General features: G+C 41.1%; 1 protein-coding gene across 6 annotated transcripts; it reads right to left on the bottom strand.

Moving 5' to 3' along the window:
- Positions 1-4,543: 4,543 nt before the first annotated feature.
- ubap2b (ubiquitin associated protein 2b) lies at positions 4,544-17,186 on the bottom strand. 6 transcript variants are annotated; one of them, XM_053504638.1, is made up of 27 exons: positions 17,102-17,186; positions 15,540-15,680; positions 15,239-15,313; positions 15,028-15,141; positions 14,619-14,763; positions 14,453-14,527; positions 13,734-13,794; positions 12,973-13,046; positions 12,079-12,131; positions 11,833-11,903; positions 11,443-11,650; positions 10,608-10,812; positions 9,495-9,736; positions 8,971-9,161; positions 8,698-8,875; positions 8,534-8,573; positions 8,173-8,311; positions 7,995-8,052; positions 7,722-7,878; positions 7,522-7,613; positions 7,284-7,334; positions 7,058-7,139; positions 6,643-6,960; positions 6,398-6,499; positions 6,155-6,216; positions 5,686-5,877; positions 4,544-5,210 (listed from the first exon to the last, which is right to left on the bottom strand). In XM_053504638.1, exons 2-27 carry the CDS (start codon positions 15,636-15,638, stop codon positions 5,130-5,132), a joined length of 3,165 nt encoding a protein of 1,054 aa, XP_053360613.1. In that variant the 5' UTR covers positions 15,639-15,680; positions 17,102-17,186; the 3' UTR covers positions 4,544-5,129. The 6 variants fall into 6 exon arrangements, with proteins under 6 accessions (XP_053360613.1, XP_053360614.1, XP_053360616.1 ...); XM_053504639.1 differs by having other exon boundaries at positions 17,134-17,180; XM_053504641.1 differs by lacking the exon at positions 17,102-17,186 and adding an exon at positions 16,764-16,996 and having other exon boundaries at positions 8,173-8,308.
- Positions 17,187-17,573: the final 387 nt, after the last annotated feature.

The raw sequence follows: 17,573 nt of genomic DNA, 5'->3' as shown, positions 1-17,573 counted from the left end.
AAATGGAGCTTCAAGGACTGAATGTAAAGAAGAGTTGCTTTCATTATTGTTGGGATTAATATTTACTTTATTGCGAAACAAAAACCTCACCACTAAACGGTATACTTTCAATAAAAGTCGGTCAGATTTTTGAGATTGTTATTGACCATTTAATTGGTTAAGTTCACAATACTATAATTTAGCCAAAACCAGTGTGGGAATGTTGATGGAAGAAGTTTTAAATGTTCTCATGGAACTAGGATCAAGACATTTCCACGTCTTTTTTTTTTTTTTTTTTTAACATTTCAGGAAGTGCTGTTTTCTCTCCAAATAGTAATTGTGGGGGTGGCAATAATTTTGAAACCAGTGTTTTCAAAAATTGCACACTCAGAATTTTTTTCTGAGTTATGGTTATAAATGTATACAGCGCCCATTATGTTTAAGATAAAAATATCACTGGTTACATGTGTATTTTATATTTAAATATTTGTGCCTTCTCATGATATTATAAAAACTAGTGTTTACTATATATATATACAAAAGATGGCTTTTAACTGTTTAGTAGCTGCAGGATAAAATTATGAGGGGTGTTCAAGTCAAACCGGGACTTTTAATTGTGCAGAATAACAGAAGGCAGTTGAGAGAGTAAAAACTAGCTTTATTTCTCTATATAATCCACTGCTAATGTGCTTCTCACTTGTGCTTGCATTCCATCAATGCGTCTTGCCTGCCCGCTTTATGTCTCAAAATGCTGGCCTCCCACGAACTTCTTTAATGGCCCAAATGTGAGGTCATGATTGTACGGCGATGTGGCGATAACTCCCAACCGAGTTCCTGTAATGTGCAAGTGATGTTCGTGAATGACCCTAACCCAGATGTGTTTCTTCCATAAGCTGGCGACAAGTTATCCGATGATTTTCAAGGATCAGGCGTTCTTCACGCTGATTGTTTGGGTGGCCTTCTTTATGAAGTTTGCACCATTCGAATGTTTTACTCTGGGTCTACTGAGGCTCATCACCATACTGTGCTTAAAATCTTCTGTAAATGGCAATCGTTCTTACACCTTCAGTCCCGGTTTGAGTTGAACGTGATTTATAGTTCATATTTTTATGTTTAGTGCGTAACATATAATGTATATTAATTTAAAGTTCTAAAAGGGCAAGATAACATTATATTAAAAGGTCAGTAAATATGATTGTAGAAATAAATTATTGGGTAAAATGGGGGCAGGTGGTTAAGGTGTTGGACTGCTGACCAGGAGGCCCCCGGTTCCAGCCCTGACACCACAGGGTCACCACTGTTGGACCCGTGAGCAAGGTCCTTTACCCCTAAGTGTTCAGATACAATCAGGCTTCTAGCTGGCAACCCGACCCTGTAAGTAACTGCCACAGAAACTGTGGATGTATATCCGTCGCCTGATGTGCCAGGCGGCACGTAGACGGAACCATCCATCCATCGGGTAAAATACTGTAGGTCCAAGGGGAAAAAAGAACAGGCTCACGAGATGATTGCCCAAAAACACATTAACACCCCATTCCCTTAGTGTGCACAGAAAACTGGACGGCTCTGTGACTGTTTGTTGCTTTTTCTGATTCACTTCCACTCCATTAAGTAAGTAACATTTCCTTGTCTTCAAAGATGATCTTTGAAAGGAAGTCTGATAAACCTGTACACTTGGATGTGGCCTGTCTGTGTGCCTTGCAATGCATGTTACTCACTGCTTTATCTCGACACAGATCTGCAAAGACTTTTTAAGCATCAGATGTTTGACTTTAATCTTAGTTCCCTCTTGTGGTTATGAAGAAAACTGCAGGCTCAAAATACTAAGTGAAAAGGATCAAACCCTGCAAAAGATTATGCTATACTTAAAATAAAAAAAGGACAAAAAGTATCAATGTTAAATTATTATTTTTTCTTTTCGCATTTGTTTCTTGTAAGTCATGTGTCCTGTGATGGATTGGCATACCGTCCAGGGTGTACCCCACCTCATTGCACCAAAGACCCGGAATAGGCAACAGGCCTCCTGTGACCCTAACCAGGATAAGTGGTACACAAAATGAGTGAGTGAGTCATAATAATAATAACAACTCTCTCACTCATCATCTTTACCGCTTTATTCTGTATACAGGGTCGCAGGGTGACCTGGTGCCTATCCCGGGAGACTTAGGGCATGAGGGGGGGTACTACCTGGACAGGGTGCCAATCCGTTGTTGGGCGCACACAGGCAATTTTAGGGAGGTAAACCGGAGTACCCAGAGGAAACCCACCAAGCACGGGGAGAACACTTAAACTTCATTAACATAGAGCCGGGGATCGAACCTGGCCAGGAATCAAACCAGGACCCGACAATGCTACCCACTACATCACTGTGCCACCTAATAATAATTATTATTATTATAATAATAACAATTTAGATTTATTATTATTACTATTCATGAACAACATTGAATTTGTGGTCAACAAATTCTAACATTTAAACTTAAAGTTAAATTATTCTGAAATTTATGAAATTATAAATACTCCCACATTATTTCATATAATGTTCTCCTCATGCTTGGGAGGTTTAGTCTGGGTAGTCGCCTTTCCTTGCACAGTCCACAGACGTGCAGATTAGACTAATTGGTGGTTCTAAATTGCCCATAGTGTGTGTGTGTGTGTGTGCTTGTGGCCGGCGATATCTCCTGGGATAGGCTTCAGGCCCCCTGCAACCCTGTACAGGATAAGTGTAACTGCAATTTTTAAGAATGTATTGCTTACTGTCACTAACAATCACATTGAAAAAATCAAGATGTGGAGGCAAAATAAAAAAAGAAAATCATTAAAAAAAAATACACCTAATATCAGAATGACACGGAAAGCAGTTTATAAGTAAACATGTTGTCTAGACTGGTCAGGAAAAACAAACCAAATCAGCGCTAGACTAAACAACAGGAGGGGACCTCCTTTTTTTTTTTTTGGAACTGGAACAGAAATATTTAACTAGTGATCAGAGCTGATATTAACCACTATATTTGTACATGATACATTTATTTTACTATTTTTCTTTAATCACCTTTTAATTCAGCAAAACAGCTATAATCATTGAGGCATGGACTACACAAGGTCTCTGAAGGTGCGCTGTGGTATCTGGCGCCAAGATGGTGGCATCAGATCTTTTAAGCCCAGTAAGTTGAGAGGTGGAGCCTCTGTGAATCAGATTTGTTGGTCTAGCACATCCCAGAAATGCTCAATCAGACTGAGATCTGGGGAACATTAAACAATCCTGAACGGTTTTTACAGTGTGGCAGAAAACATTATCCTGCCGGAGGTCGTCACTGCCCAAAGTCGCTGTGAAGGGGTGTACTTGGTCTGCTGCATCTTTTAGGGAGGTGGTACGTATAAAAGCAACAACTGACTGCATAAGGGACAGAACCTAGTGTTTCTAAGAACATTGTCCAAAATATCACACTGTCTATCAGCTTGCCTTTTTCTCTCTTCTTAAGGAAAAGGAAGTGACAGACATCAGAAAATGATCCACAAACTATTAAAGCTGTGGGTTACTGACTGGAAGGTTGGAGGTTCAAACCCCAACACTGCCAAGCTGCCACTAGGGGGGCCATGGACGAGTCCTGTTGCTGCTAAGGGACAGTCTGATCATTTTGATTCCTACACATTCTCACATTTCATACACATTTCCATAATTTTCTTTGAATTCTGAAAGATGCCAGGCTCGACTCCCGTCTCTGTGTGCATGGAGTTTGTATGCTCTCCCAGTGCTTGGTGGGTTTCCTCCCACAGTCCAAAGATATGCAGATTAGGCTAATTGGTGTTCCCAAATTGCCCATAGTGTGTAAATGAGTGTATGTGTCTGTGTCCCGCGATGGATTGGCGCCCTGTCGGGGTGTACCCTGCCTTGTGCCCCAATTCTCCTGGGATAGACTCCAGGCTCCCCGCGATCCTGAATACAAGATCAAGTGGTATATACGATGAGTGCGTGAGCGAGTGACAGTGAATTGACGCTCGCATGGCCTATTTAGGTGCGTTTTGTGGTTAACAGGGAACAATGTTAGCATAAGCACCCCAGTTTGAAGCTACAATACACCTTTCTATCAGAGCCAGTATTAACTTCTTCAGAAAGACATGCTACAGTAGCTTTCTTTGGGAACAGAATCAACAGGCTAGGATTCACTCCTCACACACACACTGATCATCTTTGGACGCTCATGACTTGGACCATTTTCGGTAGGCACAACCAGACTCAACCGGTAATTTAGAGATGCTCTGACCAAGTTATCCGGCCATCACAACTTAGCTTTTATTAAAGTCGCTTAAACCCTCCGGCCCTTCACCAGATCAACTTTAACTCTGCACTGTTACAGACTTTTTTCCATGTCTCCAGTAAGTGGTTTCAATGTTATGGTTGATCAGTGTATGAGACTTTGTATTTTCAATAACATACTAATGTTTAAAAATAATTAACAGTTTATTGAGTGCACTTATTTACCTCGCATATTAAAAAAACCTGTTAACGCATGTACTCTGGTTGCAAACAAACACTCGAACAAAATAACTTCAAAGCGAAGGATTAAATAGCTCAGAACCTTTATTTAGAGGGCAACAGGAGTTCAATATAAAACTTGTGGGTCTTTGGGTGTTAACATTTTGAGCCAGTGGAAAGGAGAACATCATTCAGCAAACACCTTTCCCTTTTAAATGTGGCATGGCCCACTGTGTAACAAGCATTTAATGCTTTACTTTCCTTAAAATTAACCTCTTCTGAAATCCACCACCCCATCTTTTGCCTTCCTCCTCATAATTCACAACTCAAGCTCTCATTGCGAAGTTGTTTGTCCCCATCATCCTCAAAAGTTTTCCGTTCTCGCTACATCTTTGCAGTTTTTAAAAAGTAAACAAAAGCAAAATATCCTTCAAAAAATAAAATGGCGCGACCACAACTTATGTTCGGCTTTAACATTTACAGTATATATAAATACTTACATTAATATTTTACAGGAAAAACTAAATTTGGAGAAGGAAAAAAAAAAAAGCCCTAAACAAAAGAAATAGGCAGAGGAAAACTTTGGAGGGGGGTCCAGGAAAGATTGTGTGTGTATATATTAAGCCAGTAACGAGACTGAAGGTCGAGATTTAGACTGTTTTCCAGTATGAGATCAATTAGCCCAGTAGGGGGAGCTGCTGTAGTTAGACTTGCCCTGACTCTTCTGCATGCTGCTTGATTGACTGCGCTGAGCCTGCAAGGAAACAAATCACATAACATTACACTTTTGCCCGCAGAATGGATTTAGTGTTACAATTTTAGAGATACATGTAAATTGCACTTCGACATTATTGCTAATTTGTGCGAAGTTGTGATTAGCCTGTCAGCGTGTTCTCATTGCACAGACCAAATGCATTTGTTCACACGTTGCATTGGCTTTATATTCCTATTTTGGGTCAAACTGCTAACTCATTATGCACTCATGTGGACTCGAACATTCTTTTATGCTGCTAAATTAGGAATATCAGGTATCCAGAAAAATTGCAGCTATAATTTAGATATGCTGCTGAATGGTAGTCTTTAGGACTGTTACATAAGAACACACATACATAGTCTCATGTAATTAAACTTGCCACACTGCATGTTTCGAATGCCATTAAGCACGTGCCTGCCAAATAGAAATGAACATTTACTTCCTGCTTAGCCCTGAAGTGTAAACATGTGTGTACCTGTGTGTCCTGGGCCATGTGGTGGTGCAAAAGCTGAGAGGGAGGCTGCTGATGGGGAGGCAGGATGTGGAGAAAAGGTGTCGGGGGATAGCCAGGGGCTCCACCAGGGTTCATGGGTCCGGTTCCTCCCAAAGCAGAGGGAAGGCTGAATGTTGCTGGGGATGCCGTAGGGAACCCCTGTTTATCAAATGACTGTTCAAAAGGAAAGAAACAGGAATAGGTCAATCATTTTAAAAAATATTTTAAAGAATTATAACCACATTCTTATGTAATCATCTGTTAAGTTTAACATAAGAAAAAAAAGCCTTAGTAAGACACTTGTATCTATATTAAGATCTTGGAAAATGTGTGTATTTGAGAGGTTATTTCAAATTAACAGGTGCAATTATGTATGAAATGTGCCCAACATTTAATTTTTTATATAATTTTATATATATATTAATTACAGTTTTTCGGGGTAGCTTCTTACCTGTGTTTTGCCGTACACAGCTGCACCAAGATCAGAGCTGGCAGAGCCTGACAGTCCAGGTGCTATGAAAAGGCAAATTTTACGTCAGCTGCCATTGTATTTCTATTCCTCATATTGCAACATCAATGCATTAGGGCGAAAGGCTGACATGCTTGCAATGATTTATATTTAATTGTGTTCCATAACACTCCAAAAGAACTCAGGAAATGATACGAGTATTACAGGAAAGTGTGTAAGAGAGACCTTTTCCTGCGCTGTTGCTCGGCTTGGCTTGTGATTGCGACCCGCCGCCATATCCTTTTCCATAATCTCCTCCACCGTGAGCTTGGGACAGGTCGTCAAATCCTGTGTGATATAAAAAAAAAAAACATTTTAAAAGCAGCTCCTAATACACCTGTCGTACAAAAATGTTCCTTAATAAAAAGCAGTGTAATGATTACTCTTCCTAATCTCCCGGGTTTAACAAGTCCTTTGTCATGGATGCTGACCTGAAGCATAGGTGTGTCCGCTGTAACCAGCTTGGTGCTGGTACTGTGCATGCTGCTTGGCTGAGGCAGGTGGCATGAAGACGGTTGGGCCGTACTGGAAGGCACTAGGAACACCTGGCATGCCAGCATAGTAGGGCAGGCTGGTATAGCCATAGCCAGGGGGCAGAGGAGGGTTGAGGAAGGCCTGGCCAGGGTTCTGTGGGGCTTGTGTTTGGGGAGGAACTGTGCCAGGCTCAGACTGCGAGGGGGCAACTGACGCGAGGCTGGTGGTGGGTACCGGGGAGGGTGCATCACCACGTGCAAATTTGGTAGCTTCACCTGCAGGTAAGAAAAGTACGAAGATTTAAAAACGAGCACTATTATGTTAAAAAAAAAAAATTTGTCCCCCCCGGGGCACTCCGAAATGGACATTCACCTGAGTAAGGGTTGTTTGCTAATCCGCCGTCTCTGGCAGCAAGGGTTGTTGTACCAGGGAAGGCGGGCATTCCATAATAATCCTATAGAGAAAGAAGTCATAAGAATAAATTATTTCACAATGAACACTAAAATATTCTTTCCATACTGCATCTGGAATAAGAGCCACAATTTCTCAAAACTACTTTAATACACCATGACCAAAACCTCTGCCACAAAATACTTACAATGGGTAACCGTGACTGGATCATCTGCAAGTCTTCATAGCCATAGATCTGCTTCAATGCAAAAGAGGGACGACAGGGAAGGGAGGGGGGGACATTTACAGATTACATCATACTTAAATGGTATCTTGTTAATCAAAACAGGAAGAAAAAAAATTCCAGAAGGTCTGCTTATGAGCTGAAATGTAAATAACAGCTCATTGAAAGAAGTAATTAAATAAAAAAACAAGGCTGGACTTACGGGATAGGCAGGAAGCAGTCCTCCAGGTCCCATGATGTACTGATTAGCCAACAGTGGAGGCACACCTTGAGGCAGGTTGGGCGGTGCTTTGCCTAAAGAAAGGCACACAAAAGACTCAGCAACAAACAAACTTTTGGTTTAGATTTTTACTGTTATTGCATGAATAACGAGAGGGGGCCATCTTTTACGGCATTACTCACTGGAGGTGGTGGTGGCAGCCTGTAGTGGTGCGGAACGTCCTGTGGATGGAGCCGAGGTGCTGTTTGTAGACAGGCCTGGTGCACCGTTGCTCAGGCCATTTGAGGTGAGGACAGAGCCTGAGAAGGCTGACAGACTCGCGCTGACATCACTGACCACCTGAAAAAGATGAGGAAAAAAAAAATTACCCTTACTGTAACATCCAACATAGAACAATAAAACAAAAAATGCTAACTGTAACCTAGGCAATGATGCAAAGAGAGAGAGCTACTTACACTGAGGCCAGTAGTGGCAGGTACAGCAGATCCTAATGTAGTCCCGCTGCTCACATGACTAATTTAAAACCATAAATAAATAAGAAATCATTAATCAATAATGAAATAATTGCAATCAGTAATGAAATAATTGCAAATCAATACCAAAAGAAGTGCAACAGCTATGTTGTGAGTTTACCTGCTGAGGGAGGGAAGAGCGGTGCTGGGTGCTGGGGCTGGTGCAGACGACGAGGACGAGGGTAAGGATGACGCGGCGGACATGCCGCTCTCAGAGGACAGTGCTGTAGAGATGGTCTGAGGAGTGCTTGAGGAGACTGCTATTAAGACAGGAAATCTGATAAACATCTAAATCCAGGCAAAGGTCTGTTTTTGCTTTTAAATCTTGGTATAAATCGGTTTCTAACGCCTGCACTTCGCAGTTTATTTCTCAACAGAATCAATAATGCACTGGACTTTGTCTGGCACTACATTTATCCATTTTAATAATAAGGAGGTTTTTTTGGTTTGGATTTTACATCAAGTTTGTGCTTTTAACGTACCATCTTGTGTACTGGGAGTCCGTGCATCGCTGAATCCATTCTGTGGGCAAAAGTGAGCAATCCATTAGGAATACTTAAAGTTACCCTTGAAGAAATTTGTCAGGTCATAATCAGCATTAAATCCAAATCAGTATTGCCCAAATCATTTTAAGTGTTCGTCTTACAGTCAGAGGGGAGGAAGAGGTGGTAGTGGTGATGGTGGGTTCCTTGTGCAGGCTGGAAGTTTCAATTCTGGAGGAAGTGGAAGGGGCTGTAGCTGTGGGTAACCCCACAGAGGGAGTGGTATATCTGGGCTCCATTGCTGCTGTAGGTAGGGCAGGAGGAAGACCAGTCACTGGCTCACTGAAAAGACAATAATATGGGTTACCAAATATCCTAGTCATGCTAGTGGTTATACTAGTAAAGCTATACTGTTTTGCAAAGTTGCATGCCCTTACCAGACACCGCTCGGTTTAGAGTACAAGTTGCTCTGTGTTTGGGCAACAAGAGGAGCGGGTTCCTGGCTGCTTTTTTCTGGATGTCCGGTGCTTTCTACAGTAGCCTCCGAAGCAAAATCGAGGGCACCAAACTGCACATTCAGCCCAGACACATCAGCAGAACCTGGCATCTCCACTGCAGAAGAGGGTATCTGGAAATCAAGACAATTAGCGAAATTACAAAATGCTCGCAATATAAATCAAGAAAACATATAGACAAATTAATCTTCCATGCTTTAATAATGCATTATGTATATTAATTTATTTAAAAAAAAAAAAAAAAAAAAAAAAAACAGGCTCTCCCCAGCAACACCTTTTCAGCCTTTTTCCCCCCCTTACTGAATCATCAGTTACGTGTGTATATGGCAGCTTGTACACTTATCAAGAACGCTTTACTGCAAAATCCTAGACATCATAACCAAGCTTGAATATCCAAGCGCAATGTGGAAAAACTAGACATCAACATATCCACTATAGACTCTTACTTTGGAGGGAGGGGGCATTCTGCGTCTCTGGGGTCTGATTTGTTTGGGCTGATGGGACTCCGAGATGGTGGGGGCACTAGTATCTCCGGGGGGTTTCAGCACAGACGAGCTCATGTCTTGTAGAGGCAGAGGAGGAGAGGGATTACGGCCCTGAGCCGGCAGGTCCGATAGGAGTGTGGAGTTCTGTTGCTGGGTCAACTGACTGAGGATAGGGGAGGGGTCAGGCTGGGACTTCAGGTCCACTGAGGAAGAAACGGATAGGACACTCAGCATAGTCCGGTCCAACTACATAACTACGGTATGATAAATTACAATTCTGCATTGTTTCATAGATCATTAACTTAAACTTAAGCCAAAACTTTTTTAATGGCACTGTTAAACTTGTATTCTTTAAAAGTGGTCTAAAACAAAGATACACAATCAATATTATTTGCATATATTTTAACCTTATCGCCACGTTTTTTTTTTGTTTTGTTTTTAAAATTCAATAAACATTCATGAAATACACTTATTAAAATAGTGAAAATAGTTTATCTAAATAGTCCAGACTGTAAAAGAACATACAGGCTTACAATATAAGCATCTATACCCAGAAGTGGACAAATAAATCCATTAACTGAACTACCAGGAAAGAGAAAGTGACAGCGTGCTTGCCCAGTGCACTATTTGGGTTGCCAGGAAACATAATTAGCCAAGCCAACAGAAAATGTAATTCAACTCCAAGAGCATTAATGCTGAGATACAGAAATGAATGAGCGCTCAAATTATATAATGCTGCAAAGCCACGGTCCTTAATCCTTTCTGATAACAGTTTTAATGTAGCATATGATGATGTACCTTAAATGTTCTTGGCTGACATTTTGGCCACGAGTTAGAAATGGGAGGGAAGAGAGGCTTATTCGTAGTCCCTTAAATTCACAAATGCTAGACTACAAACAAAAACCTAGCTGTCCAGACAGCTTGTTTGCTGCAGGTACCCAGGCAAGTGTGAGCTAAAGCTTTGATTTCTTGCGTTTGGTAAAGAAGATGTGATAAAGCTTGAATGCAGCGGCTTTATAAATATGTAACGAGGTGTGTGTGTGTGTGTCTCCGGGTGTTTATGCTGCTACTCACTGTGAGTCATGGTAATGGGGATCTCAGCTTTGGGTTCATTCAAAGCTAAGGATGCATGTACAGCAGGGGGAGGAGAGCTGGATTCGGCAACTGGGCTGCCATTGGTCAGGGCAACTGGTGTCTGATTGGAAAGAGGTGTGACGTGGGGGACACTGACTGGCTCGGTTTTCTGCACGTCAGGCTGAGGTGGTCTGGATCCTAAATACTAAACAAAAATAATCAGATAAAGGAAAGAAAGGTAAATAAATCTTTTTTTTCTTCTTAAATGATGTGTTAAATACATAATAGATAAACAAACCTAATTTACTGACTCTAGTGACTATCCCATGTGTTTATCTCAAAACTAAAAGCCCTAGCAGAGTATAATAAAATGTCTTTGCCAGTAGACTGATCGCTGTGTACTTGCCTGAACAAATGGAGCAATGCAGTACTGACATGCATTGCTTTCATTCTTTTCACTGTATGAAAGTCAGACAAGCTCCAGCTGGTTCAGGATGGAAGGTCACATGTCCGTCTACATCAGCCTAGCATAGTCTAGCAGCCTGCATATTGGATGTCAGTATAACTGGAAATATCTGTGCACATCGAGTGATGTGTGTACTTCCTCTAGCAATAAGAGCAACTGATCCGAGCTCTGGGTTTATCAATGAATCCACTGAACGTTCAACTGCCTAGAACAGCCTAAACATCTTAAAGAACACCCTAAGTAGCTCAAAAGTATGTACTGTTAGGTAAATAAGGTACTCCATATACAGTTGACAAGTTTCAGACCGCAGGAATAATTAATCAAATTGATGCAACTACAAGAAGTGAGTGTGTGTGTGTGTGTTCTCACCGAGGCAGCATGGGCATAGGTGCCAGCAGCAGCAGAAGCATAGCTGTTGGCAGCAGCTGAGGCGTAGCTGTGTGTCTGTGTGCGAGCTGTGTGTTGTTGAGAGTTGGTAAACACCAGGCTCTGTGCGAGTGGCTCCTGGGACAACGGCTCCAACCCAACCAGGTCAGAGTCCACCTCTGCTTTAGGCAACAGAGAACTCAGATCAACCCTGCAGGATGGAGAAAAAAGTTGCCACAGATACATATTAAGAGAGGTTTGAGGGAGCAGGGTTTTTTGGAGAAATCTTGATGTTTGCAATTATCAAACGTTTGTTACACACGGGTTGGGCCGAGATCACGTTTAAAAAATGTTCAAGTGTTTTTTTTAACATGTTGAAGCAGGAGCTCTTACCCCTGTCCTGGTGTCATGTGGTTCTGTGAGGCAAGTGCGAAAGAGGCAGTGAACACTTTGGTCTCGGAAAGCTGTTAGGAAAAAAAAAAAATTTGTAGTCACACATGAGCAGAGGCTAAACGTTACATTGAAGTAAAAAAAAAAAAAAAGAGAAGTCAATAATCTCATGACCAATCGACCAAAGCGGATCTTTTTTGCTTGTTAATGTAACTGCAGGATAAACCAGCATAAAATTAAGTCACTTACATCTTCATTCCAATCTTCTGCAGCCCAGTCTTCCAGATTGTTTCTCCAGTTTCCTAACAAGTATAAAGTTATTTAAATATACACAATCAACAACATTCACATGCAGACCACCAACTGGGTCACTCCTACATCTGCTGTATAGATGCCTTTTCTGGCATCTATAGATGTGTGCTTTCAAAGGAAACACAGTAAATGCAGCGGATGTCAACTGCCGTAAGAAAAAAAAAACAAAAAAAAAAACTGCCATACATGCTCTCCAGAGAATCAGTTTCACTCTGTGAACAAGCTCTTCTTGAAAAAAAAAAATAAAAAAAATAAAAATACAGAAGGATTAACCCTTAAAACTAAAGCAGTGTTGATCCGTAAGGCAACAGCACTAGACCGCTTAAAAATTATATATATATATATGCTTAAACGGGGCTTCTACTGGTGTGTGTGGACGGAGGAGGTTTTAAATGTCACACTGTGTATTTGGGTTTTCTGATATGCCATATAAAACCAAAGTTATCATTATGTATAAAATGTGTACATTTTACGCCTCCCGGAAAATGTAACTGTGAGTATATTATTATTAGTCACAAAAACAAGCAAAAAAAACCCCATAAAAAACACCACATGATCTTGTCAATCTGTGCCATTTCTTTGCCTTTGCAACCAGTTTTCTTTCTTTCCTTTTTTTTTTTTTTTTTTAATTTAAGTCATATTTGGGTAGTTGGTTAAAATGAAATAAAATTCAGCTCATCATATTTATCTAAACAAATGGATGCGTCACCCTATACTGCAAATTCCTGAGCCCTACACATATGTCGGCCAGTTCTGAGGGCTTCCACTGCAACTATATTTCAGACCTGTGGGAAAAACAGTCTCTAACAACTGGGACCGAGAATAGCTTACCTGCTCCCTCAGTAGTGTCGTTGGCCGTCTCTACAGGATCAGCAGAACCAGTGTATTCAGCAGTGTAAAACGTCCTGCACACCCAAACAGAGGAAGGGATAGTACTTAATCAATTAACATTTATTTATATAGCACTTTACAGCAACCCAAGTTAAACCAAAGTGCTTCACAGCACTAAAAATGACTGTAATTGTAATATTAACAGCAACATAATTCTCAACAAGTTACATCTGCAGTTCTAGGAGCAGCTCCTCCAATTAATATAAATATACATGTGAAAATAGCAGTCTACCATTGTCAAGTGATTTGCACAGGATTCCATTTTTGCAAGGAAAAGATTTACTATTTTACTGTCGATTGTATTTTTGTGATTGGCAAAACGCGAAAGAAGCGAAAATTAAGTAAATGGTAATTCATTAAAACCATTCTCTCAACTAAGTAACAGAACACGGCTGATGAAAGCTATACTAAAGTCATATGGATGCTTCCCATCTGCAATTAACAGGGACAACATAGTTACTGGTTATCTTTTCACAGTGCTACTTAAACTCTTAATTCAAATGTAACCTAACCAATGCGTTTGTAATTGGCTATTGCTAGAAATCACCTCATAAAGGCAGACATTTTTGTTTCGTCTTGTGGTTTATCTTCAGCTATATGGCTTATCAAACTGATGACTATTTTAAAAACTGTTTAGATATTTGATGTACAAAGTGAGTTTAGAACTTTTAGACAATGTAAAGCAGATGACCTATACTCACCCCATTCCCTGAGAGAACCTATTTACACCATCTCCTCTGCCTCTTCCTCTCCCTCCTGCACCTAAACAGAGAACACAGTTAACCCCAGAATACCAAATACTGGGGTATATATGTAAACAGTTTAGACCTGGCACAGGCCAGCATGAACCTTTACTTAGACTTATAGACCTGTCAGTAGAAAAAAATCTACAAAATAAAAGGCACTTATTCCTAACTAAAAACACCAGGGAAGTTAAAGGGGGTCAAAGCATCAAGCACACTGCTCCCGTTTCTTATTCTTTCCCTGGCTTTCGTCACACGTCCCCCGTGAGCCTCCTCCTGGAAGCAGCTGCTCTACTCAATGCATTCCTCTAACCGTGTGGCCTGCTAATGACTGTTACAGTGTGACACAAATAGCAACATAGCAACAAGCACCCTTCCACAACTTAGAACACCAACTGTGGGGTTCTGGCTGAAAACAGTGTTATCAAAAACTTGTTTGACTAGGCTTCGGGGTTAAATTTCAGCGCATTTGTATCCACTAATTGACTGAAAGTGCTGTCAGTGTTGGCTATATTTGTAAGGAGTTGCATCAAGTGCTTGAAAATAAAGAACAGTTTGCAAAGGATTATGTAATAGAGAGTTATTGGCATAGTCAAAAGGAAGCCTAAAACAAAGAAAATATACACATGTGAATTTCTTTGGTAATCCAGTGTGTGCATGTTCACATGCATGCTTACCTCTTCCTCTTCCTCTGCGTCCACGCTCTCCTCTTTCTCCTAGAGTCGAGTCAAATCCATTCTCCTCTGTGCGGCCTACAAAAACAATTTGCACAATTATAATGTTTAAGGAAATATGCCATGTACACTCATGCACATGTACACTACAAACAAGCGTACTACACACCTTCCTGGAAGCGGCTGGCTCCACGGCCGCGTCTGTTTGGCCCCCCGCGGCCCCTGCCCTCCTTGTCGACCCTCCGCTCTTTTGTCTCTGCTGTCACACCTTCTTTGCCCACACTTTTCTTCTTCCCCACCGTCTCCCAGGAGTCCTGACCAAACAGCACATGGTGTAAACAATAACAGACTAACCCTGTAATCTGCATCGTCATAGTTACAATATAGATACCTTAGTTACACATACAGATCAAGTTAACGTTTGGCAAAGGCATCACAGCAGCCTTGTAACAGAAGCTCACTTAGGAGTACCAACAGATGGATTATATTGATCTCAAACATTTCTTGGAACCGCACTGAGGCATGAAATTAGAAATAAAAACATTTGAACCCGGACATGTCCAGGACACACCACTTACCTGGACAGGAACCTCCTCCTCCAACAGGAAGTTGATGGCCCTGTTAACATCCCCGTTGCAGTCATGAAGAGCCACCATGCACTCGTCCTGATTTCGGCTGGTGACCTCAATAAGCTGAAAGACACGCATACAAGCATCAGTATATTCAGATCCCTATACTTTTTTGGTCTCACGTAGTATATATATATATATATTAACGGGTCACACCTACCTGTTTGACTTTCCCTTCAAAATCTGCATCATTTTTGTCAATTATCTGCGCCAGACGAATCTGTTCTGCTGTGGCCTAAATTACATAAAAAACAGCAACAACAACATAGATTAACCTCCTTAAAAGCATATTACTAGTACTGTTTCTATAATTGGAGGTATATTTTTGGCCTACGGATAACATATTGCCCGGCGTCTCCATAGCACTTTCCAGGGCCATATGTGGAAACGTCCCGCAACCCCCACACCTTTTTCCCCCTCCCCTCTTTTTGCCCGGATGGACGGACAGGCGTTATGCCTACCTGAATCTGTTTCTGTGGCTGTGAGGTGTGTGAGGTCTGTGGCTGCACTCTGTCCCGGTTTCCTCGGGGGGCGGCGTCAGCAACCACTGAAGTCATCATAAACAGTATATACAAAATAATGTATGTACAAAGTAGAAAAGTCTGGGAGGGGGAAAAAAAGAAATGAGATGGATAGGTTAAAATAAAAAAAAACAAAAATAAAGATATGCAAAGCAAACAACTTTTTTTGTTGTTGTTTAATAACCCAGCGTAAGTGACAGGTGCAAACAGGAGCAGACGCTGCGAGTTGAGTGTAAGTGTAAGACTATCACGCAGGCTCATGGGCAGCTGCTTAAATATAGCCACCCAAACATGGCCCGGGCTGGTGTAGACTTACACCCTGGCTTGCTCAACCCCTCCCTGTGGCAATCGAACAGCCTTAAAAACAACTGGACAAAAAATAAACATTATGCTCATGTCGGAGCAGCGTGTACAGGCAGGAACTTCAGCTTGTGTGTTTCTTTTTAGTGATGCAGTAGTAACTAATGCGCAGTACTTTATCCTGCTCCTGATGGCTCAGTGCCAGAAAAACTCCCTTTATCACAGCCATTCAGTCATGTTTCGGTTTATGTCGTCACCAACGTTCAGCTTTCTCTTTCTCCCTTTCACACACACACATTAATATATATATATATATATATATATATATATATAAAGAGAGTGTGTGTGAGAGAGAGAGAGAGAGAGAGATTAAAGTGCCTAGCTTTAGCTTGGTCACCAACTTAAAACAAAGCCATGCTAGTACAAGTCCAAACAGTGCGCACTTTCTTTCTTTCGGCTTTCACAAATAAATAAAACACTACAATTATTTTTTTCTTCTTATAAACCACTTCTAAAAACACGTCGATAAACACTGAATACACCGTAACTCCATTTCTCAAAATGCGCGTCAGAGCTGAACATCCGACTAGCCTTAAACGGTTAGCTAACTTTAGCTAAGCTAAACGGCTAACGTCAGCGATAGCAAACTGTTAGCAAAAGAAGCCTCAACACACCTATGAAAAATTTAAATATGAAAGCATATATTGTTAGACTCGTCAAAAAAAGTTAAGAAAATCGAATAAATCATCTTTACATGGATATGTAATGAAAATAATCATTTGGCGGTTGGATAGCTAGTTAGCTAATTAGCCAAGTAACTACCTAGCGATCGCACATGCTAGCACTTTCCCCCAAGACTCGTACCTGACAAAACCGTGTCCCGGCCTCAAATCCCGGTCTACAGACTCCGTAGTGCACTAAACACAGTATTATTAGATGTTACTTCATATCCTGAGCGCTGACTCAAACAACAATCCCGGAATGTATTTGGAACAGAACCTACGCACGCCGTAACGGTACTACAGAAAGCGAGAAAGAGTGTGGAATGTTCTAGTGAACCGCGTATCTCTTTACTTATCAGCTATTTTCTGATACCCTGCGATAATCAAACCCTACATAAACCAACCCCAGCGAACGGTTTCGATATCGATGCTAAGTCTATTTCCTTAAAAAAAAAAAAAAAAAAACCAGCATGAACATACCGTCTCCGCTCCGTGAACGGTAATGTGTTTACCTGCCCACAGCACACCACGCTTCCCTCATGCAGTGTGTGATGAGAGCGACGCCTCAACAGGAAGCAATGAAAACTACTGGTCAAAATAAAAGTCCTAAGGAAACAAACGAAAAAAAAAAAAAACAAGCTGCCAAAACACAAGCCAGGCTGGATAAACTGGATGGGTCAAAATGGATGCTGGTAAAGCATTTTGTTGTATGAGTTCTGTGGGTTATCATCACCATAAAATAACACACACACACACACACACATATATATATATATATATATATATATATATATAATAAAAAATGTTTTTTTCCCCCTTAAGATAATTTGTATGATGTTGCGGTGGTGTAGTTGCACACCTCCAGAGTCAAGGGTTTAATTCCCAGAGAGAGAGAGAGAGAGAGTGTGTGTGTGTGTGTGTGCGCGCGGGCGCTCGAGCGAATGATTTGCAC

This window comes from Clarias gariepinus, chromosome 9 (assembly GCF_024256425.1).
Source record: "Clarias gariepinus isolate MV-2021 ecotype Netherlands chromosome 9, CGAR_prim_01v2, whole genome shotgun sequence".
Classification (NCBI taxonomy): domain Eukaryota; kingdom Metazoa; phylum Chordata; class Actinopteri; order Siluriformes; family Clariidae; genus Clarias; species Clarias gariepinus.
This window is presented reverse-complemented; position numbering and strand designations above follow the sequence as displayed.